This window comes from Mus musculus, chromosome 1, assembly GCF_000001635.26.
Source record: "Mus musculus strain C57BL/6J chromosome 1, GRCm38.p6 C57BL/6J".
NCBI lineage: Eukaryota > Metazoa > Chordata > Mammalia > Rodentia > Muridae > Mus > Mus musculus.
The window spans coordinates 65,314,320-65,340,019 of NC_000067.6; the positions used below are offsets into that span (position 1 = coordinate 65,314,320).

A 25,700-nucleotide genomic window follows, 5' to 3' on the forward strand; every position below is an offset into this window, starting at 1 on the left:
GAACCTGGAGCGCTGCATTTGGATCTCTCTGCAGTAAATCTTTGAGCACAGACCTGGGTCCCTCCACTTTAATTGTTCCCTTCTGTGCAGTGAGGCAGAGGTCTGTGAACTCTACTAACCTACCCTGAAGATGCAGTCTCCGGGCAAGTCAAACACAGTACCCCAGGACTCCACTCACTCGGTCACTAAATGCCCAAGAATGTGCTAAAGCACTTTTGTTTCCCATTTAATTCCCACAATAAACCCGTGAAATAGGCATTACTTACATTTTTATACATGAGGAAAGTGGGCTAAGAAATGTTAGAGAATGTACAAATGCAGATAGTTTCCATTAAAGCATAGGGGTTACACTCTGGCTTTGGCTTTCAGAGCTCCCATCCCCTGCCGAGCGTTCCCATCCCCTGCTGGGTGCTCCCGTTGTGGAGGTGGCACAGCTCAGCTAATTTATGAGCACACATTCCCTTTGTCCAGTAATGCTCACTCCTGAGATGTTGTAGACCGTAGAATTTCTCATCTTGGTCTATAAGGAGCACCAAAGCAGGTCTGTGCTGCTATAGAATTGGGCACAGCCTGAATGTTCATAATGGGGTACTGTATACAGCAAGAAGCAATGGGTTAAATATGGCTTCACCAGCATGATGAGATCACAAAGCAGGACGAGATGACAGAGAAGCCATGAGAGAATGAGGAAATACCATTTACATATGTTAAAACGTGTATAGTGCAAAGCGCTAATGCATGCTCTGTAAACGTGTTCAGATAAAAATGTGTGTCTCACATGACACGTAGTGGATAGTGAAATGTGAGTGGGAAATAAGGAAGAGAGCAGAAAAATCAGCATGTGGTCACTGTGCACTGTGCATTTTAAGAGACTGACGTACCAAGGAGCCATTACTGGTGGATAGAACCATGAGGAGAGCCCTAGGACCTGGGCAGCTAGGGCACTCTTTTGAGAAAAATCTAGCAGAAGCATGACTGCCGATTATCTCCCCACTGTGCAGACTGCTTCAAGTCTCATTGCAGCTAAGCAGGGGAGAGTTGTGGTTGTTGTTGTTGTTGTTTTGTTATTTACAAGGAAGACCCGTGCGTATCCTTGGAGGACATGGAGGACATCCCCTTGGAGGGATGGAGTCTGATGGATTTCTCAATGGCTATGCTAACTCTGGGCGGTCTCTACAGCCTAGTAGCCCAGAGGCACAGAGATGGACGGGAGTTACACTTTGAGTTTTCTTGGCGACTTATCAAGTTATCTTTAATTTCTGAGCACTTTCTCAATTCTTTGGAACTAAATCTATAACATTCTCAGGCAACACCCACACACTCTGATCACTTTCCTGTCTCTGGCCTCAGCTGAGCTACTCATCAGCTAGGACGCTGGTTTGTCTTTTCTTCTCTTCGTTCCTTTTCCTGACACCTCTCTGGTTTATTAAGTCTCTGTCTCTGTCTCTGTCTCTGTCTCTGTCTCTGTCTCTGTCTCTCTCTCTCTCTCTCTCTCTCTCTCACACACACACACACACACACACACACACACTTCATTTCTCCTTTTGAACTTCATTTCCTCCACTGGGAAATGGAAGTAATAATATCATTTATGTACAGAATGTGAGAGTCTTAAGTTTAAGGATATACAAACAAGAAGAAAACCAAAGTACCAGCTCTTTCTTTTCTCCCAGTTGGATTAGCCAGGCTCACCTCAATCACATGGTGGTTGGATTGAGATTGCATCTAGATGCGATCAGGAACTGCTGCAGGTTTTGAACTGACACAGGAGAGAATTTGTGAGGCCGGGCCCTCCATCTGTGATTTTCTCCTCTTAGTCCTCATGCCTCTCTAGAACCCGATTTCTTTCTGATAGCAATTGGATCCTTAAACCATATTACTTATGCCTGTTATAACATGTGTTATTAAGAGCATCTAATTAATATGATGTGAATCAGAATTTTTGAGAGGAACAGAAGCAAAAGTATTGGATTTGTTTGGCTATTTTATTTTATTTTATTTTATTTTATTTTGAGACAGGGTTTTTCTGTGTAGCCCTGGCTGTCCTGGAACTCATTCTGTAGACTAGGCTGGCCTCTAACTCAGAGATCCACCTGCCTCTGTCTCCTAAGTGCTGAGATTAAAGGCATGTACTACCACCCCCTGGTTCTTATTCAAGAATTTTAAAAGTCAATTTATGCTAAAAAAATGCAGATATGGCTGGCTAAATTATACCATGAGAGGTCAAGAACCTGGTCCTTGCCTGGTCCTTGAAGCCAGGTGCCGCATCAGTTCCAAATCCCTTGTCCCTTACTCTCCGATAGAAGCCTGGAAACACTGGCTCTGATATCAGCAAAGGACTCATTGTCACCAATATCAGGCTAAGTCAACTGAGCCGTGGCAGGGAAGGCCAAGCAAGGTGCAACGGGCTACCTGCCTCAATGGTTTATGTTCCTGAATGAAACACACACACACACACATAGTCTTTATATTTTAATAAGCAGCACAATAGTTGGGTGACTGCCTAGCCTCTCTGCTGCTAGAGTCGACCTCCCACCAATAATTCTGAGTTACTACTAAATCCTTGGTGCCGTCCTGGCTGCTCAGGACCCATTTGTGCAGCCCTCTGGCCCTTGCTTTCTTGGCCCAGAGTCCAGGACGCTCTTCTTGCTTCTCTCTACGCCTCTGTGTCTCTCCTCTCTCCACACTCTCCTAAAGCAAAGCCTTTTACTGCCAGTCCCAAGCCCAGGAAACCTAAAATCCTAAGCCCAGGAATCATAAAATCCCGCCTCTGTCTGTCCTCCCCAGCTATTGGCTGCTGGCATCTTTATTTACCAATCAGAACCAACTGGGGACAGGTTCTCAGAAGTTATATGAAGACTCACTCCAGCAAACAGTTTTTTTTTTTTTAGGGGGGGGGGTATAATTAGGTTCGTAATACAAGCAGCTACACCTTCCTTTGACCATACCCTGCCTATCTGACTGGTATCAGAAGGCGCCACCCACAATTTGGGCAAGGCTTCTCATGTCAGTTAAGGCAACCAGGACAAGTCTCCACCAAAGGATCCTTACCAAGTGGATTCTAATTTCTGGCAGGTTTCTATTAAAACCAACCACAACAATCGACATCCCTCTTTTGTCAAGGAAAATTCGGAATCATAAGGTAGTTAAATCATTTTGTTCAGCAGAAAGGGCATGTGGTGGAGTAGAGGTACACTGATGTCTACAAGACGATTCCCCCATTGCTAGGTCCATAGTCTCTCACTCTGTGAGCCTGTCCGACTTAACAAATTCAGTTAGACTTGCTAAGGATTTTCTTCATGTCACCTAGTTGAGTGTACAGCTAGAACAGTTTTACCTCAAAAACAATATCATATTTGCTCTTTGTACTGAGAGTACCTTCCTAATCAAAATACAAATGCCAACTCGTGACAGTACAACTCGGCAGGTGCCCCAAATGCCTCTCATGCTTCAGTCTGGGAGAATCCCTGGAGACAAAGTCAAACACTGGACCATGTTTGCCAAAAGATCATGTTTAATATTTTTAAAGAGATGCTTCTAAATGTGAGGTTGTGCTATAAACAAATTTGGAGTGATGACAGTTCAGTAGGAGGGGAGATGAAAAAACACATGTCTTATTCTCAAATTGCTACCTCTTATGTGTTGTCCTTCAGTCTGTATAAAAGTCTGGGTCACAAGTTACAGTCATACTACACAATATTGTCCAGAGTAACCTCCTACCCTCATTTGGATCTGACTTTGCTGACGACACATAGATTTTCTCTTTTAGAAGCCTTCACTTTTTCCTTGGAACTGTTGACTAAATTGCTCAGACATCTGATCTACTCTAAGAATAATTTCTCATTGGTTTCTTTCCTTTCACTCACAAAGGCTGATAGTCATATCTTTATATTGGAAAATGAGGAAACTAAGGCTTCATTCCCGGGTTTAGCATTAAAAAAAACTATGTACTTTTTGTACTTATTTATTCTGTGTGTTAGTCTCTCTTTCTCTCTCTCTTTCTCTGTAGTGTGTGTGTGTGTGTGTGTGTGTGTGTGTGTGTGTGTGTGTGGTGTCTTTGTTGAGTGTATACCAACACGTGTGTGCAGATGCCTGACTCTGGCTACCCCTGTAGATGTCAACTGTCCCTCTCTATGATTCTATACATTTTATTTGAAGCAGAGTTTCTCTTTAGACTTGGGCATTTCATTGTCTCTTCTGAGTCAAAAGCCAGCAAGTCCCTCCTTTCCCACGGAGAGCCGGTGTGAATAGGACACCTCCCTTTTAGGACACCTCACTTGTTGCCTGGGTGCTGGTATTCAAACTCACTCACCACAATTGCCTAGCAAGAACTTTTAGTGATCTCTCTAGCCTTACGGGGTTCACCTGTTTGAAAGGCTGTGGAAAACTAATGAGTTGTCTAGGTCTCATGTTAAGTTTTCCTTGTGTTCTTAATCAACATGCAGAGTTGTTACTACAGTGGGTGTACAGAGTTTCCATTGTTGTATACAAATTTATAGTTTGGTGACTGTATTATTAATAATGATTTTATCTCATTGCTTCTGTTCAAAATTGGCCTTCTCACTGATGATTGATATTAGCCATGTTAGTTTTCCTAGTTTCTACTTTTCCCCAGGATGGTGCAACTGTGCTCTATGGCAGATGTGTTGCTTCAGGGTAGCACTAGTGACAAATGGCTTGGCCATTGGCCATTGATACTATTATGTGTCCATCTATAATTTGGCCCACATTCTGATTCTGTAATCTCAGATCCTGTCTGTTAACTGCCTGAAGGAAATTATTTCCTTGACAATTTGTCATGTCTCAAATTAGGCCAATGTCATTTGTATCTGAGTACCTATTGCCTGATAGCCATTTCCTCATGGACTGAACTACACAGAAGTAAAGCATAGCAGCAATCACCCCGGATAGCAGAAGGAGCTCCACACAGTCCTCCCGGGAGTCCCTGTCTTTCCCGAGAGTAACTGGGTTTCAACAGGCATGTGTCTGACCACTGCATTTCTTTTCTTCCCAGAGCAACAGTAGAAGGTTTTGAGCTCTGACGTAATAAGGGACTCAGATTTCTTTGGGCTACCCATACATTTTTAGCCTAAATCTGAGTCCAAGACAAAAATGGTTTAGATCCCCATTTATTATTTATCTACATTCATATTAAGCTAATATATACTTTCAGTTATATGATACATAAGATATTATATATTACAGCTCTCTCTCATGCACACAGATACACACACAGAGGAGAGAGGGGGGAAAGAAAGAGAGAGGAAGAGAGAGAAGAAGAAAGAAGAGAGGAAGAGAGAGAGAGGAAGAGAGAGAAGAAGAGAGGAAGAGAGAGACAGAGAGGCTGTTTGTAGAAGGCTGACAACTTGAAATTGTTAGATTGTGTTCAAATGAACTGAGGGCTGTTGTTTGGGCTGTTGAGCTGTTTTGGGCATGCTACTCCGTGATGCTTCCAACACTGTTCCAGACGTAGTTGCAGAGAAGTAATTGTTATGGAAACTTTAAGCTCTAAACCATCAGTTCACAGCCTTTGAATACAGTCAGATATCACTGGTGTGCAGAAAGAAAGAAGTGAGGTATCTAAGAAACCAGCGCTTACAAATGGTGAAGTAAATTAGGTCAGCATGGAATTCAGTAGTGTAAGAATCACACTTAAATAGCAGCATTATTGTTGATATACTTGTATCATTTTCACATTTCTGAAGTGTTCTAGTACTGAAAACTTTTTCTTATAAATTTTATCTAATTAGCTACCTTGAGTAATTTCACAACTAAAATTAATATCAAAGGAGCATTCACTACAGATTACATTCTTGGTATAAATGGTGACAGTGTAGTACATTTTATACAGCTGCATGCCCTACAGCATTACCATAACTTTTCCCTAGGCAATAGCCATTGTACTATTTATTTTCTTATATGTTTTGCATCTTTCATTAGGCAGTGAAGGCAGTGCATATTTTCTTCTTCTTATTCCCATTACAGTAGGTTGTTTTTAGTTGATATAATTTCATTTCTCAAACTTTATTTCAAAAACTTCATTCACTTAATCATAAATTGACAAACTATAGTCTGACATCCAAATATGACCTACAACCTACTTCTGTATACATGCTGAGATCTAGTAAAGAGTTTAAAATTTTTAACGTTTGAATGAAGATCCAAAGAAAGAACTAGGTTAACATCAGCAATGAAGCGTATTGATTCCAGGTGCTGTTGCTATGGTGCTTCATGAATAGTGCCTCATTCTGTGGTCTTCCATTTCTAAATACGTTACTTCAAGCCAGTCTCAATCAAAAGACAGGATACATCATAACTAAGGACTCCATGTAAAATACCCAATCAATGCTCCTCAAAACTGTGAAGATAATTAAAAATGAGGAAGTATGGAAGCCTAAGAAAACATCCTGCACTGCGCTGTGTTTTGTGATAAGATGCTGGAACATAAAACATTAAGAGCTATCAATTCAGTTTCTCTTAGACTTTAGGTCTCTGACACTGGAATTCAATTTTATTTCAAGTCACAAATGGTCACACATGCCCAGAACAAGTGACTGTTTTGCTAACTGTAGTTCTTTGTTGTGTCTGCAATGGTTGCTTCTGGAGTGACAGACACTGAGGAGAAAGCGTTGCTCATGTGTTTTAGCTACACTACCTTTTTCACATCACTGTAAGGTGAGGAACGACATGTGCAGATGTGCTCCATGTCCTGATGTAATCTTCTCTTCTCCCTTCATACAGCATGTTGCTTTCATATGAAACTAATAAATACTGATGAAATGGATAGTGGATATGTGGGTGTATATCTTACCATTAAAAAGTCCCCAGTTTTAAGGCAAGGAGATAGATGGAGATCATTTAGAGTAACCTATTTCTTTAAGAGATAAATAAACCTAAAGTCATGTTGCATCTTGTGTCCAGGCTTCATTGATAATTTTTGTGATAGTGCTAAATTTAGTCTTCTATTTCTCTGTAACATAACTGCCATGTTGTGAAAGAATTAGTAATGTGTTATGTCTTGATAAAATGCTAGGTATTTTCACTGTCTACTATTTCTTCTAGTTACGTTATTATTTAAGGTAATCAGCCAATCACAGTTTAGAGTTTCCTTGCATTTTCTGGTGGTACATTTAAAATTACCCAAAAAATGTTGCTATGTGAATTAGTTATCTTTTTATTACAGTAATCAAACACCAGACAGAACAAAGTTAAGGGAAGACTGACTTATTTTGGCTCACAGTCTCAAATGATTTGTTCTGTATGGTTGCTTGAACCCTGTGCAATCTGGCAAAACAGTGTGACAGTACAACCGTGTGGTGGTGGTGAGATGTTCACTTCATGGAACTAGGAAGCAGGGATGAGTTAGGAAGTGACCATAGATAATATACTCCTAAGGACCTTGCCTGGTTGACCACCTAATTCTTTCATCTCTACCCCATCTTCTAGGTTCTAAAATGCCCCCAAGTAGTAGCATCACCTGGGACCTAGTGTTCAGTTCATGAGCCCGTGGAAGACAGTGGATATTCCAATCACAATAGTGTATCCTGATGGGGTACTGTTTCAGTTAGCTGGATTGGGAATGAAATAAGGAGCACATTATCCTGCCTTTAAGATGATGGGGAATGATGGCGTGTCCTTTGCTTCCACAGCTGGATTCTGACGGCACCATCACTATAGAAGAGCAGATTGTTCTTGTTATGAAGGCTAAAATGCAGTGTGAACTTAACATCACAGCCCAGCTCCAAGAAGGAGGTAATGGTGCCAAGAAATGTCTTTTCTTTGTATTCTTCACTGTAACCAGCACAAAAATCAGAGAATTCTCCTCAGTGTTAGGGAGGTCCTCATCAGACATCTTCTGTGTTTCTATGTGGAAGGTCTGTAGAGAGGACAAGGTTCTCCCATCTCTGTACCACACATACCTTCCCTCTCTTATGAAAGAAAGGACTAGTCTCATTAGTGGGTTTTGGAGTACATCAACTGGGCATGTGCACATCTGGCCTCTCTTTCGATTTGTCTATTGTGTGGGGTGAGCATGTTGGCTTGCTCTTGACTGTGTAGTGAGCTGGGAGGAGGAGGAGACACAGCCCCTGTGAGTATCATCTCCAATCTCAGCTCGGACCAGACCCTAAGTCACGTTCTACTGAAAACTTTTAAAATAAAATGGTAATTTAATGTCCAGGAAAATTTATCATTTTTTTTTGAGTTTTTGAGTCATCTCTTACTTATTTCTAAATTCAGGTCAGAAATGGGGGTTGATTTACTGAGTTTCCTAAGTTTCAACTAACTGAACGAAGCAATGTCTCTAAAGCTATCTATACCTCATATAATTTTCAGGTTAATATCTGCGTATGCTGGTTTGTAAATGTTCAGAAACTGTGACTGATTTTTCCATTCATTATGATCAGAAAATGTAGTTTGCATGATGGTGACTTATCAAAGTGTGTTGAGACTTGGTGGCCTTTACTGCAGCCACTCCTGATGAATGATCTATATGGTTTTCAAAGGAATGTGTGTGCTCCACTTTCCAACACTGTGTTTTATAGAATCCTCCAGGTTAAGCTTATCAGTTACACTGTTCATATGTTCTGTATCCAGAATAATGATCACTTGACCTTTTATTTCTTAAGATACATGTTTTTAATAATAGCTTGATGGTGAATATTTTCATTGAAAAGTTCATTGAATAGTTCTCAAATCAAGTACTTTGAAACTATGTTACTAAATACATTAAGTTTAGAAATTCATGTCTAGTGCTTAAACATGTTATCAATATAAAGGCTTCTAATACTCTATAGATACTTATGATTGGAATATTAAAATTATATATACTTAAACAATCACATTAAAATAGTAATATTTAATCAACACCAATTTTTTGCTTTGTTAATTTAGTGTAATTTTTTCAATCCTTTAAAAATGTTTTAAATGTGATATGGACACAATTTTAAACTTAACAGTTTTACCTACATCTAAGTTTACTATTCAAGTACTAAGTATGTTCACATTATTGCGTATTAGGACCTCCAGAAACTTTTTATCTTGAAAATTTGTAATACTATCTTTTAAACAAGTACTTATATTTCCCATTAGTTTATTAAATTTTTCATACATTTATATATTTTAGGAATGTCTTTTTTGTTTTGTTTTGAGACAGGATTTGTCTATATAGTCAGGAACTCACTGTGTAGATCAAGCTGACCTCAAACTCACAGAGATGTACCTGCCTCTGCCACTCAAGTGCTTAGATTAAAGGTGTGCTCAGCTAGGAACATTTTATGCAAACAGTTCACACATGAATTTTTCCTTACTTATTCTGATAATCTTTGTCTATTAAACAAATAATTTATTCCAGTTATAGTAATTGTGAGTGCTAATGTGCAACATTGGAATTGAATTCTACCACTTTATTTAGACTCCCAGGTCCCTTCCATTCCTTCTCTCTAATCTTTGGAATTGATTGAAACACTGCTGCTCATTTCTTTAAAATACTTTTATTTCATTTGTATGAATATTTTACCTGTATGTATGTGCATCGCACATGCGCCTGGTGCTGTGGAGTTCAGGAGATGGCATGAGACCACCTGGGACAGGAGTTACAGATGATTGTGAGCCATCTCTGCAGCTGTATATTCTATCCTGCCCCAACCTCTATAGCTAATTATTAGGACACTTAATTCCTTTAGTGGCTACTCTAGAATTAAAAGGTGTATATTTAATTTAGAAAGTTTAAAAGTTATCCTAATTTCTTCTTTCCATATAACATCAGTATACTGGGACACTTTTATTGTTTCCAAATTGTAAGCTATTGTCACACAGGATTTTAGTTTGATCTTAATTTTATGTTAATTTTCCCTCTTCCTCGTGTATTTTTGTCTCTCATTTATTTGGTATTTATTTACATTGGAATGTGCTTATTGTGCTCTGAATTTTTGTTGGCTTGGAGATGACTTTTTCAGTTACAATCTTAATATATATTTTTGGATCTATAATCCTTGCTTAAAGTGCATCTGGTAGTGTTTGTACATACTATCTCATTTTTGTTCTAGATCCTCTTGCTACCACTGCTGAAGCAGTTTTCAGTCTTTGATGGTGATCTGTCTTTCTTTCTTTTTTTTTCTACTTTGTTCATGTGTTCTGAAGACTTGAATGAGACTGAATTCAAAAGAAATGCACTAAATTTTCTAGCGAAGGGAATTTCAAGACAATATAGCATTAAGGTTGTGACATGGTAACTGTCATGAGTCAGATTACAGTGATAAAACAGAGCAGAAAAGTATGAGAAAACATTGGTCCACAGAAGACTCTCCACACTGCAGGTGCCCTAGCACGCCCATGATCTTAGGATCACTGGGGAGTGGAACACAACATCTGTTCCAAACCAATCTCGACGGGGCCTGTGACAGCAGGACACATGAGCCCTGCCTGACCAGCAGCTTGGGTTCCTTCTGATTGGTGCTGGTATACCTTGGTTTCGAACATACCAGACAGCCCCACATTCCCCAGAGGAGACACCACTTCTAGGGGATGTAACACACCCAGGATCTTAGAATTTCAGGACACCAGGATACCAGGAGCTTGGTTAAACCAGGATCTCAAGGTCTCAGAGGAAGCTTGACTGCCGAGAACTCTGACACACCCAGGATCTCAGGTTCACAGGATCCCAGAATCACAGGATCACAGAGAAAGCTGGAGTCTAAGGAGTACTGAATCAACCGGGATTATAGGAAGGACAGGCTCCAATAAGATATATTGAGGGCAGCAAGCACTTGCCATCATTGGAACACAGTTCTTCCACCACAGCAAGCCCTGGATACTCCAGGATACTGGAAAAGCTGATTTAAAGTCACATCTCACGATGATGTTAAGGACTTTAAGAAGGACATAAATAACTCCCTTAAAAAAATACAGGAGAATATAGATAAACAGGTAGAAGACCTTAAAGAGGTAACACAAAAATTCCTTAATGAATTATAGGAAAACACAACCTAACAGGTGAAGGAATTGAACAAAACCATTCAGGATCTAAAAATAGAAATAGAAACAATAAAGAAATCACAAAGGGAAAAAACACTGGAGATAGAAAGAGATCAGGAGTCATAGATGTAAGCATAACCAACATAATACGAGAGATAGAAGAGAGAATCTCATGTGCAGAAGATACCATAGAAAACATTGACATAACAGTCAAAGAAAAGGCAAAATGCAAAAAGATCCTAATCCAAAACATCCAGGAAATCCAGGACACAATGAGAAGACCGAACCTAGGGATAATAAGAATAGAAGAGAGGGAAGATTCCCAACCGAAAGGGCCAGTAAATATCTTCAAAAATTATAGAAGAAAACTTCCTTAACCTAAAGAAAGAAATGCCCATGATCATACAAGAAGCCTACAGAACTCCAAATAGACTGGGCCAGAAAAGAAATTCCTCCTGTCACATAATAATCAAAACACCAAATGCACTAAACAAAGAAAGAATTTTAAAAGCAGTAAGGGAAAAAGGTAAAGTAACATATAAAGGCAGGCCTATCAGAATTACACCAGACTTCTCATCAGAGACTATGAAAGCCAGAAGATCCTGGGCAGATGTCATACAGACCCTAAGAGAACACACATGTAGCCAAGACTACTATACCCAGCAAAACTCTCAAGTATCATAGATGGAGAAACCAAGATATTCCATGACAAAAACCAAATTTACACAATATCTTTCCACAAATCCAGCCCTACAAAGGATAATAGACAGAAAATGCCAACACAAGGAGGGAAACTACACCCTAGAAAAAGCAAGGAAGTAATCTTCTTCCAACAAATCGAGAAGAAGATAGCCACACAAACATAGTTCCACCTCTAGCAACAAAAATAACAGGAAGCAACAATTACTTTTCCTTAATATCTCTTAATATCAATGGACTCAATTCCCCAATAAAAAGACATAGACTAACAGACTGGATACGTAAATAGGACCCAGGATTTTGCTGCAAACAGGAAATGCATTTCAGTGACAAAGACAGACACTACCTCAGAGTAAAGGGCTAGAAAACAATTTTCCAAGCAAATGTCCCAAGACACAACCTGGAGTAGCCATTCTAATATCGAATAAAATCAACTTTCAACTAAAAGTTATGAAAAAAGATAAGGAAGGACACTCCATACTCATCAAAGGAAAAATCTACCAAGAAGAACTCTCATTTCTGAACATCTATGCTCCAAATGCAAGGGCACCCACATTCATAAAAGAATCTTTACTAAAGCTCAAAGGACACATTGCGCCTCACACAATAATAGTGGGCGTCTTCAACATCCCACTCTCAACAATGGACAGATCATGGAAACAGAAACTAATTAGAGACACAGTAGAACTAACAGAAGTGATGGACCAAATGGATTTAACAGATATCTATAGAACATTTTGTCCTAAAACAAAAGAATATACCTTTTTCTAAGAACCTCATGATACCTTCTTCAAAATTGATCATATAATTGGTCACAAAACAGGGCCTCAGCATATACATGAAGATTGAAATAATCCCATGCATCCTATCAGATCACCATGGACTAAGGCTGGTCTTCAATAACAACAAAAACAACAGAATGCCCACATACATGTGGAAACTGAACTCAATGATAACTTGGTCAAGAAAGAAATAAAGAAAAATATTAAAAACTTTTTAGAGTTTAATGAAAATGAAGGCACAACATACTGAAACTTATGGGACACAATGAAAGCAGTACTAAGAGGAAAACTCATAGCTCTGAGTACCTTCAAAAAGAAACTGAACATAGCTTACACTAGCAGCTTAACAGCACACCTGAAAGCTCTAGAACAAAAAGAAGCAAATACACCTAAGAGGAGTAGACGGCAGAAAATAATCAAATTCAGGGCTGAAATCAACCAAATAGAAACAAAAAGAACTATTCAAAGAATCAACCAAACCAGGAGTTGGTTCTTTGAGAAAATCAACAAGATAGATAAACCCTTAGCCAGACTAGCCAGAGGGCACAGAGACACTATCTTAATTAACAAAATCAGAAATGAAAAGGATATATTGACAGAAACTGAGGAAATTCCAAAAATCATCAGATCCTATTACAAAAGCCTATACCCATCAAAACTGAAAAGTCTGAATGAAATGGACAATTTTCCAGACAGATGCCAAATACCAAAGTTAAATCAGGATCAGATAAACCATCTAAACAGTCCCATAACCTGTAAAGAAATAGAAGCTGTCATTAAAAGTCTCCCAACCAAAAAAAGGCCAGGACCAGATGGGTTTAGTACAGCATTCTATCAGACCTTCAAAGAAGTCCTAATACTAATATTCTTCAAACTATTCCACAAAATGGAAACAGAAGGAAAACTACCCAATTTATTCTATGAAGTTATGATACCCAAACCACACAATGACCCAATAAAGAAAGAGAATTTAAGACCAATTTCCCTTATGAACATCTATGCAAAAAATACTCAGTAAAATTCTCGCAAACCGAATCCAAGAACACATCAAAACTATCACTCACCACAATCTAATAGGCTTTATCCCAGGGATGTGGGGGATGGTTCAATATACGGAAATCCATCAACTATATAAACAAACTCAAAGACCACATGACCATCTCTTTAGATGCTGAGAAAGCATTTGACAAAATTCAACATCCCTTCATGTTAAATGTCTTGGAAAGATCAGGAATTTAAGGCTCATACCTAAACATAATTAAAAAAAAATACAGCAAACCAGTAGCCAACATCAAACTAAATGGAGAGAAACTTCAAGCAATCCCACTAAAATCAGGAACTAGACAAGGCTACCCACTCTCTCCCTCCCTATTTAATATAGTACTTGAAGTTCTAGCTAGAGCAATTAGACATCAAAAGGAGATCAAAGGGATACAAATTGGAAAGGAAGAAGTCAAAATATCACTATTTGCAGATGATATGCTAGTATACCTAAGTGATCCCTAAAATTCCACCAGAGAACTTCTAAACCCGATAAACAACTTCAGCAAGCGGTCAGCACGTAGAAAAATGCAAACCGACCCATTCTTATCTTCTTGTACAAAGCTCAAGTCCACGTGGATCAAGGACCTCCTTATAAAACCAGATACACTGAATCTAATAGAAGAGAAAGTGGGGAAAGCCTTGTACACATGGGCACAGTGGAAATTTTCCTGAAGAGAACACCAATGGCTTATGTCAAGAATTGACAAATGGGAGGGACCTCATAAAATTGCAAAGCTTCTGTAAGGCAAAGGACACTGTCAATAGGACAAAATGGCAACCAACTGATTGGGAAAAGATCTTTACCATTTGCAAATCTGATAGAAGGCTAATATTCAATATATACAAAGAACTCAAGAAGTTAGACTCCAGAGAACCAAATAACCCTATTTAAAAATGGTGTACAGAGCTAGACAGAAAATTCTCAAGTGAGAAAACTCAAATGGCTGAGAAGCACCTAAAGAAAATTACTAAGGAGTCATCAGGGAAATGCAAATAAAACTATCCCTGAGATTTCATCTCAGAGCAGTCAGAATGGCTAAGATCAAAAATTCAAGTGACAGCAGGTGCAGGTGAGGATGTGGAAAAAAACCTAAAACCTTCATTATTCTACTGTAAGTCTTTTGTACTTTTAACAGTCTTTGAATCTCTTTTTATTTTCCTAATAGTAATTTTAAACTTTGTGTTTGTGAGTTTGTATACCTATAGACTTTGCTGGTGAACCAGGGTTACTGCAGGGATGCCTGTTTACTTATGTGTCATATGAGATATGATGAGGATCTCAAGGTGTTTAGTATGTACCTACCTACCTACCTACCTACCTACCTACCTACCTACCTACCTATTGCTTCTATAAGACCTCTATATGAACTATTGTCTTGACTTTTGTTTAAACTCAGTTAAAACAACTTATTGAATATGGACTTAGAGTTACAAAATTTTGGATTAGAATTTTTCCTCTTATTTCAGCTCTAAATCCCACTGAGTTTAAAAAGGAGCAATATCTGTTGGGAATGATGGTTTTGTTTCACATTTACTCACTAGTGTTTGGGACCATTTTTTGAGGACACTAACTTTATAGCAGGATGTACAATATGGTAGTAGTTTTATAGCCTTATCATGTCCTAGGCTTATCTTTCATTGCTCAAATACAGTAAAAAACCCCTAACAGGTCAGTGGGAGCTTCTCAGATAAGACCTAAATACAGGAATCAATGCCCCTATAGAATAATTTGTGCTTTTATATTTATTCCTTTTACTTTATGGCCCATGGTATAGGAAAGAAGATTTTTTTTTTTTTTTCAGAAACAATGGTAACTCAATCTCTGGGCACAACAACTAGAATCCTAATCTTGTAAGCCACATTAAATCTAAATTCTCCTCTAGCGAATCCTGGTGGATTCACCATAAGCTGGGAGACACTCGTAGCTACATCATGTCCTCACCCTATACTCGTCTAAAAGTACCCTCTCCCTCTCCTCCTTATCCAGTATCCAACCCAGAAGTCCCTCCTACTTGCCCAGTGATTGGCTCCTTTATTCATTAGGGGATTGGTTCACAAGGGGTCACGTGAGTATGTGACTCACTTTTTGTCCACAACCCTTCCCAAGAGAGGGAAATTAGCATCAAAATACAAACAGAACCAGGCCCACCCACGACACTTCCCCCTTTCTGTTCTAATAAAAAAACAAAACCTTTCTCTCAAATATAAATAGAGCACCAACTATTACCATTTATAAAGTACAAGATAGACTTAACACTCAGTCCATCTTTATTTATTTATTTATTTATTTATTATATGTAAGTACACTGTAGCTGTCCTCAGATACTCCAGAAGAGGGCGTCAGATCTCGTTACGGATGGTTGTAAGCCGCCATGTGGTTGCTGGGATTTGAATTCCGGACCTTCGGAAGAGCAGTCTTACCCACTGACTGAGCCATCTCACCAGCCCTCAGTCCATCATTTTTGTCAATAAAATAGAATACTGTCATGTATCCTAACTTAAAAAAGACTTATAAATCTACATCCACTTATGTCTTGGCTTTAGATTGAGTGCCATCTGAAAACCATCCTCTCAAATCTGTTCTCTCAATGTAAATAGACTGTGTTGGCTATGAGACTATAAGTAGTCTTTCAACCCTGTCAGAAACCTGAAAATGACCAACATTAACTGAAAATATATAGGAAGCCTAACACAGCTTCTAGAACTGAGACAAATTGTAGACACAGCTGCCCACCTATACAGCCTCAGTAAGTCAGGAAGTTGGAGCATCCATCTGTCTTCAACCTTCTGGCCCTGGATCATTTGAGAAACCTAGAGAAACAGGAAATTAAGGACTAGCCTACTCTGCCTTGGCAGAACTAAGCTGTCCTAACCTATAAATTGTGTCCTTTCAAGAACAGTACAAGTCTACAGGAGAGACTGGCAATTTTCTGCCCAGTGGCGACCTAGCCACAAATTACAGCCTCACCTGGAGGTAAGATGCTCAGCTGCTTCTTTGAATTTATGAATGGGAAGCTGTTAGGAGCAGATTTGTCTCAACAACAAGTGAAAATGCCACATTCTGTAGATTTCTGACGTTTTTGAAAACTAATCTATCTATGGAAAGAAATCTGGACTGCTGTCTGCTAACTACTCTCAGCTATTTCTAAGTAAATATCTGAAAACATCCTAACAATGAACTGATAGCCAAGAATTTGCTATTTGGCCCTTAACTCATAGGCTTAAACACCTCAGATCAGTTTACAATAACAGTTATAGAAGGACTGGGTCTAAGCCCTGTACTTTAAACATTTTTGCAGCAATAGAAGAAATTTATACCAATGAAAACCTTGATTTTGCATAAAAATAAATTCTGTACCAAAATAAGGAATTATCACTTCAACTTAGTAACAATTAAAAAGATTTCTACTAAATGAGATTATGGCTATGCAATCAATCAATTGTAGCTATTTCCTCCCTGTTCCAATTATGGCCATTTCTACATTCCCTAGAAAGACAACCTATACTAACCCCCTCTAGCCACAAAGCCCAGGGAACTGGGGTGGACAGGGGCAGAAGGGTAGGGAAAATGGGGGAGTTGGTTGGACTTAAGAAGGCCACATCAATGACTGATTTAGTCTCTGATGTTTGTGTCTTGACTGGATCCAGCTGAATGTTCAAGACATCAGGAATTCAAGCAGGTCAGGTCAGCATGCTTGACGAGGAGACTCACCAAGGCTTTATATTCTGTAATATACAAATCTCAAAACAAAATTTTAGTATCATCAAGATAAATTTTTTGTTTGATTATCTGGAATCTAGTCCTCTGGGAGTCTCCCTTCATCATATCTGATCCATATAACTCTGGAAGGTGTAAAGACTCTAATCACCTTTTCTAAACATGTAAAAACAAAACGGTTCTCCCCAAATAGCATATCCTTTAGTCAGCAACCAGGAAAGCTTGTATCCTGCCCTCTTTTCCAGAGGAATAATAGTAAAACCACAAAACTCAAAATCAAACCCATTTTGAAAGTTAAAACAAACCAAAAAAAGAAAGTAAACTAAAATACTGTGTGTGGCTATTCTTAGGCCTTTTCTATTTTGCCAAGCAGGATAAAACCCCAAGATTCCTGTGGAGCCCATGTTAGACAGAATTTGAGTATCCTGGGAAGCATACAAAGCAATCTTCATATCATCTTACTGGTCGGCTCTCTGCCTAGAGCAGCCATCTTGTTATACCATTTATCTGTTTGGCTCTCTGCCTGGAGTCACAGATATAGTTTATTTATATCTGTATAATATCTATCAGTTGCTTAATTATAGGTATAATTAACTAAAAACACTCTGCACTTTAATGTTGTTAAAATCTCGACTGACATTTTGAATTTATTAGCTAACAAGAAAATTTTATTTTAAGTGATCTTAAAGTTGAAATCAGATATAAAAATATTTAGAAAGAGGCTGTTAATGCTACATATAACTATTGTAAAGCTATATGAAAACACATGAACTGAAATAAGTATTATAACATACCATTAACTATAAATTCTATGTAATAAGCATATAGTATTTTTTTTTTTATTTCTGAAAAAGTTTGGGACTGGTGAGATGGCTCAGAGATTAAGACCTGTTTTTGCAGAGGACTCGAGTTCTATTCCTAGTGCCCCCATAGTGGCTCACAACCATTTATAACCCAAGTGCCAGGGTTTGGAGCCTGTTCTTACTTCCTTATGTACTGCACATATGTGGCTCTCATTCATGTGTTCAGACAGTCATACAGATAGACACTAAATATGTAAAAAAATCTATAGTAAGAACAGAAAATTCAAATGTTTGTGAAAGGAAAGTGATGCATAAATACAGATACCTAGTCCAAAAATTATTGAAGATTTACAAACAAAAAAGCAAAGGTTTTATGCCTTCTGGTCCTCCTTCCAAGTATGATCTTATTTTGTTATGAGTAATTTAAGAGCTAAAAGGATAAAAATCTGGATTTTCTAAATTTTAGACCATTCTGTGTAAATATCATAACTGAATGATAATTAGCTTTGCTTAGGATAAAGAAGGGAATGAGAGTTATAATTAGTGGTGTTAATTTATAAAAATGAGAATGACATGGGATTAGTAATTAGTGTTGTGTCAGATAATCCAAGTATTTCTCACAGGAGGACACAGGAGAAGACATTAATTAGAGCTCCACACTGTATGCTTGGGGTCCAGGCTTCCTTAGTCTTTCTAACCTTTTGTGACTTTTTATTCTTCTTGTCAAAAAGCCACCAGAGACATTAACATGTTTTGTAAAAATCTTGTTTTAAGGGCTGTTGGTTTTCTGAATTTGGGGGCAAGGTCTGAGGCTATGTTCATTCACTGATGGGGTAACATCTTGTAGAAACCAGAAATTTTTCTCAGAACCTAAGAAAATTCCTTTTCACGACTGTTCTAATACAGAGTAATTGTACAATATACTGACCCATAGATTTGACACTTAGATGAAGACTTTAACGCATCATGTGACTAACTCCCAAACATAGTACATGACATTAGAGCATGCATTTTCCAGACAGGAAAATAAGACCATGCTTCCAGGTCCAGTTTGTGTTGGTTGTGAAGTGTTTATTAGGTACATATTGATTGGACAGTAGAGTTAGCCTTCTGAAACAATAACAAACTCGGCTAAACAAGCTTTAAGAAAAGAGAATTATTTGGCTCTCACAGTCTTAGTTTTATTATATGACTGGTTGTTTCTGTTGCTTTGGGCTCACGGAAGGATAACATGGCAGAAACACATTATAAAGCAATACTTCTCAACTCTTAGAAAGAGGAATGTAGGAACGCTGGTCATATCATTCTTCCAGGGCATGCTTCCCATCACCTGAAGATACATCAGTGGGCCTTACACATTGAAGTTCCCACCGCTTCTCCATCACACATCCATGCCTAAGCCCATGGAGCTTTGTGGGGCATTGAAGATCCGAACTTTAGCAATGGTCCAACTTTGAAAAGACACATGCCTTACTAACAACAAAACAAATGGTCAGGAAGTCATATGGAATTCTAGCACATTCTAAAAGAAACTGATGGCAGACTGAGTTGTTAGTCACTGTGAGCAGCAAGAAAAGCAAAGGACCATTACCACATCCATCAACAGTAACAGAAACAGCGACAGCAGTAACATCATCATTACCATCATCACCATCATCACCATCACCACCATCATCATCATCATCAGCAGCAGCAAGAACAGAAGCAGCAAGAGCAACAGCAGATGCCGTAGAAAGAGAGGCAGATGAAGTGGCAGCAGAAGTAAGAGGCAGTGGGATGAATTCCCGGGTTGCCTGTGGTGTGTGAAGGCAGGCTGAGATTGTGAGGGAAGTGAGGCTGTTTCCAGGAATAGGTTCTTTTTTGTGAGAACAGTGTGGGTGAACGAAGACATTTTCTTTTCTTATCCCTTCAGAAAGACACAAAGCAGACCAAATGTTTGTTTCTGTGTAAGAATCAGACGCTGAGAAGTTACTCCAGGTTGATACTGGATTATGATCGGGCATGCCAGTGTTTGCATGACTTTCAAACTAGACAACTGGACATGATGAGTGCTAGTGAGTATTTGTGATGGCAGAATAATGGAGCCCCTAAGGAACCCACTGCTAGCACCTGGTGGTATGCCCGTATATGCTATGCTACATAGCCAAACGGACACTGCAAATGGAATTAAGCTTATGAACATTAAAATGTGGAAGCTATTCTGGATCATCTAGGTTGGCACAGTATAATCATCTGGTTCTTGAGGAATGGAGGAGGAGGAAGGTAGCAGAATCATTTGAGCTGTATGACAAGGAGAACTGCGAGAGATTCAAGATGCAAGAAGGACCTAGTCTCCACTGTTGACTGTGAAGAGGAAGGAAGGAGGTCAGGAGACAGTGATGTCACTCACCTGCCTTCTAAGGCTGGGCAAGTTCACTGCACACAGCCAGAAAGAAATCATTTTTCCCAGTGGATGAACTGAACGCTGCCAACTATTGAAACGAGCAAACAAATATACATACCTTCTGAGACTCCAGAAGAGAGCCCAGCCTGTCAGCTCTTGGTTTTGCCCCTGTGAGTTCATAAGCAAAGGCTCTACTGAGCCAGGGTTCAGACCTTGTTTAACACTGTGAAATTTGTCATGGAAAATGAATGCAGCACTCACAGCAAGTGTCTCTGTTGGGGACGTGGGGGTGTGATCTGGCTGACAAGCTCTCTTCTTGGAAGTTCAGTATATGACCAAAGGAAAGGAGCCCTGAAGAGCACAGCACTGATGGTGAGCATTTGTTAAGCCTTAATCAGTGTCAGGGGCTGTGTCAGGAGCATGGCTAATGCACGAGACAAAAGAGCTCCACCCTTGGTTCCTTCAATTCTCTGACTTAAGAAAACAATAGGAAAAAAAAAAAAGACCCATATAACATTGGGAGGTGTGGAGAACTGTGGAAGAATGACAGCAGGAGACAGGGGAGGGGTGATTTGTGGTACAATTTTGGACTGGGAATGTTTACTCAGAAGTTAACATTTAAGAAAGAGTCTGGAAGAGGTAAGTGAAGGAATATTGAGGTAATGAGGAGAAACAATGTTGAAACCCCAGAAAAGCAAGCTAAGCTGAACCTGGACATGTCAGTGGGACATACATCCTGGGGAAGGAAGATCATTAGTTTCTTCAGAAATGGCCAGGAAGTAGACTGTGGGTCAGTGACTGTGGTCATATGGGGGTTGGGGGTCAATGTGATAAGAGCAAATGTGAGTGTATCATTGGTACCAACTGTGTGAATCAGGCATGATAGAATACTCTAGCACATAACAGGGATCAGGAAGCAGCTTTACCTGCTAAACAGGCAGAAAGGACAAGAGAAGCCAAGGATTCATCAAGAGCCTATGGCTTGAATGCTATGAATGTTATGCTTAGTAACATTCTGGCGTGTATAGACTCTCTACTGCAGACTTATCACTTTCCAGACAGTTGAATCACTCTGAAAAGCTTCCTTCCCTGGGATGTACAAAGCAGAGAACACACAGTATGTTGCAGGAACTTCCTGTGTCTGAGAGGGAGCTGAACACAGGCAGGTCTTCTCTAGTCAGTCTTTGGCTATATCCTAACGTATTGCACTCCCACACTTTACACAGCTAATCATAAGAAGCACAAAGACAGTGGTGGGGAGGACTAGAGAAAATTGTCCTCCAGGAGGACAGTTGTCCTCCAGAGAGGGTTAGAGGTGGAGAGAGAAAGAAGAAAAGGTGGACAAGATGGAGATGGGGAAGGAAGAGGAGGAGGAGGAGGAGGAAGACAAGGAGGAGGAGAAGGAGGAAAAGGAAGAGGAGCAGGAAGAGGAGGAGGGAGTGGAGAGAGGGAATATGCCTTAAAAATGGCTTGCTGAATACTCTAGCTAGGGGTGTGACAGACTGGAAGGTTGTAAGAATGATGAGATTGTTTTCATCTTGAGATGTGCAGATCAAGATGTGTGTGAGGTGAGCATGAGACTAAAACTTATTGGTGAAAACCTACATCTTGAATCACTTTTGTGTACCAAGTTCTTCAACAGCAGCTTAAAAAAGAACCTCAGGTAAAATTGTAGCGACTACTGGGACAGTTGGAAGAAATATGCCACAGCTGTTCACAGTGACTCCCAGTGTTTCTTATACATGAATTGTCATCATTTTTATAGTGAGATAGTGAGTCCACTGGAATGATTTAGATACTTTAATTTAGCAGATCAAAGACTCCTGCTAATGTGCCTACAAAGTGACTAAGCAGGTGATTTGGTGGTGGTGGTGGGGTTATTTGCATGTCATCTCTTCTGGTTTAGTCTCCAAACTTGCTGGTCTGTTTTACACTTTACCCCTGGGATTGAGCTAAAATTTTCTGTATTGAAAACATTTGTTCAATGTTGTTTTCCTGTCTTTCTTTATTTCCTTTTCTCATCAGAAGGCAATTGCTTCCCAGAATGGGATGGGATCATTTGTTGGCCCAGAGGAACAGTGGGGAAAATGTCAGCTGTGCCTTGCCCTCCGTATGTTTACGACTTCAATCATAAAGGTATTGCACTTTTCTGGGATGATTGATCGAGACCAGACATTTACTCTTCTCTTTGATGTTTAATAACAGACTTGTGGGGGAACTTGCAACCTCAGTGACTTTCTTGTCTTTTCAGGAGTTGCTTTCCGGCACTGCACCCCCAATGGGACGTGGGATTCTATTCATGGCTCAAATAAAACCTGGGCTAACTATTCAGACTGCTTTCTGCAGCCTGATATCAACATAGGAAAGGTAATGATGTTTCTATATTTGTGAATCCCCAAGGAGAGCAGAATGATGTTTTTACACAATTTTTGCTTGTCAGCCATTATATACAAAATCCTTTTTATTTAATGACATGAAGATTGTGAAAGCTAAAATCTCTACTAGAATCCTTTCAGATGTGCTTGAACCTTTCTGATGTTTTACTTATGTTAGAGTTTGTTATTCGCGTTCTCGCGCCCGGCCAGGAAAGAACACAACAAACCAAAATCTTCTGCGGCAAAACTTTATTGCTTACATCTTCAGGAGCCAGGAGCGCAAACCCCCAGCCCCAAAAGCGAAAGCCACCCCAATAACGAAACCGAAACCCCTTCCCTATTTAGGAGAGTTATATTTCGCCTAGGACGCATCACTCCCTGATTGGCTGCAGCCCATGGCCGAGCTGACGTTCACGGGAAAGGCAGAGTACAAGTAGTCGTAAAATACCCTTGGCACATGCGCAGATTATTTGTTTACCACTTAGAACACAGGATGTCAGCGCCATCTTGTGACGGCGAATGTGGGGGCGGCTCCCAACAAGAGTTATCTGACACGCATGCATGTGCGTGCGCACACACATACGCGTGCACGCACACACTGTTTATTATATTACCTTGTTATATTATATTATTCTATATTATGTTATAGTGAATAATATACAAATAGTGAGCAATGTGATTCATGATTCATTCTTAATTAACTGTGAGTGGCCAATCCCACCTCACTCTATTCTGAAGGATCTTTTTATCTTAGTGAAGTGTGTTCCATCTCAGAAGATTGCCCTTGATGGTTTCATTTTAAGTGACAAATCAGAGTTGTGCAATTATACTGAGCAAGGGTCAGCATTGACCGTCCAGTACAATACTGTCATTTCACAGATGTGAGTCAACAACTGTGACTCAGTAGAACAGTGTGGGCCCAGGAGACAGTTTGCTGATGGCAAGGTCGAGGGCCAAGCTACAGTGTCTTAGTTTCCTATTAGAGTGCTTTAGGGCAACAAAAATGTATTAATGGTAAAACATTATATTTGGTGGTTTAAACATCACCAATAAATTCCAGTCCCTTATAGCTGATGAGCAGCAGTGTGTGGTGACACATGCCTATGATGCTGGGGATGCCTGTTATAAGCTGTCATAAGTTGCTGTACAAGACCAGGCTGTTATGCAGAAGCTCTGTTAGGAGAAAGCACCATAGAGGGCAGGGTTCGAGATGAAGGACTCTTGGTGAGTTCTGTGCAACTAGAGCTTCCTTTCTTCTGGTCTATGAGAGCCACCACCCCGTGAGCACTTTGGTGATTTTCAACCTTTAGTTTTGTATTTCCAGGTTGAAAATTTCCAAACAGGCAATGCGAGATTGCTACATATTTTACAAGGCAACCCATGCCGACACTGAGGTGATTAATAGGAGATAAAAAAAAAATCATTTCAGCCCTTGGCAGGAAAAAAAAAAAACCTAATCACTGATAAAGGTAAAACAACCAATACCATAACTTTTATGCTTTTAAAATGCAGATACAAGGACTTGAGTGAGAAAGCAAAGCAAAGCTGCCTGTCACCCTGACGAGTTGTGTGCCTGTGCTCATCTTTCCCTGTGGATGAAGCAATGGCAAAGGCCTACCTCTCCATCACAAGGCTTTATTTACTCAGAGCTCCAATCTTTCATCCCTTCCTCATGAATAGTTCTTACATGGCCATTCATCGATGTGGCTTTATATATGTAGAGCTCTAATCTTTCACCATTTCTTGTGATTACAGTGCATTGGAAGAAGTATAATAGTGAAGGATGTTTAAGGAAAATAGATAAATACTATCTCCCCCCATTTTCATGTGTACATGTGTGTGTGTGTGTGTGGTGTGCATGCTTGTGTGTGCATGTGTGTACTTGTGCCTATGCACGTGGAGTCCTGAGATAGGTTTTGAGGTATACCCCCAGTCATTCACCCACTTTCTTCATTGAGGCTAGTTCTCTCAGTCAAACCTAATGCGCACTCACCCAGGGCTTTAGGGATCCAAACTCTGATTCTAACACTTGCCCAGCAAATGCTTCAAACATGGGACCACCCTACAGTCTCCAGATGTATATTCTATTTCATATGAAAATTACTTGAGTTTATTAAGAGGTAAAGAATATTGTGAGCATTAAGCACTTATATTTATTTAATAAAAATTGCAGAGGACTTGGGTAGAAAGAAGGCTCAATGGCTAAAGGTCTTGGCTCATGATGATATACTTTGGATCTCCAGCACCCATGGAAAAGCTGGAGGCAGCAGGATGTGTCTATAACCCAAGTGCTGTGGATTGGAGACAAGTGGATCCTTGGATCCCTGGTGCTTGCTGGTCAATCCACTGTTGCCAAAATGGTGAGCTCTAGGTTCAGATTATATCAGAAAATTGCATGTATGACATTAGGCAGAGCTTGGGGGAATCTTGTGGAAGAGGGGAAGGAAGGATTGGAGAAGCCAGAGAGGTCAAGGACACCTCAAGAAAACCTACAGATTCAACTAACCTGGGTTCATAGGGGCTCACTGAGACTGAACCAACAATCAGAGACACTCAGTGTCCTTTGACTCTGTTGTCTGCCTTTGGATCCCTTTCCCCCAACTGGGCTGCCTTGTGTAGACTTAATAGAAGAAGATGCACCTAGTCCTACTGCAACCTGATTTGCCAAGGTGGGTTGATATCCATGGGAGGCCTCCCTGTCTATGAGGAGAAAGGGAGGGAGGGTGGGGAAGGGGAGAGGAGAGGAGGAACTGGGAGAAGAAGGAGGGGAAACTGTGGATTGGGATGTAAAGTAAATTGATTAGTTAATGAAAAATTTGCTAAAGAACAAGCTTAATTAACAAAAGAATAATTAAACTTAATTATTTGAAAAATAGAATGCAAGAAAAACACCCAATACCAACCTCTGACATCCATAAACAC

At 39.7% G+C, this 25,700-nt stretch overlaps 1 protein-coding gene across 7 annotated transcripts in view; it reads left to right on the plus strand.

The window, feature by feature from the left end:
* Window positions 1-25,700, plus strand: part of Pth2r (parathyroid hormone 2 receptor) — a 109,344-nt gene that overhangs the window by 34,038 nt on the left and 49,606 nt on the right. For 5 of the 7 annotated variants that reach the window (XM_011238473.1, XM_011238474.3, XM_017319688.1 and 2 more), the window contains exons 2-4: window positions 7,650-7,752; window positions 22,429-22,539; window positions 22,655-22,770. In XM_011238473.1, coding sequence (XP_011236775.1) covers window positions 7,650-7,752; window positions 22,429-22,539; window positions 22,655-22,770 — 330 coding nt within the window. The other 2 variants (XM_017319687.1, XM_006495843.3) reach the window with 2 other exon arrangements.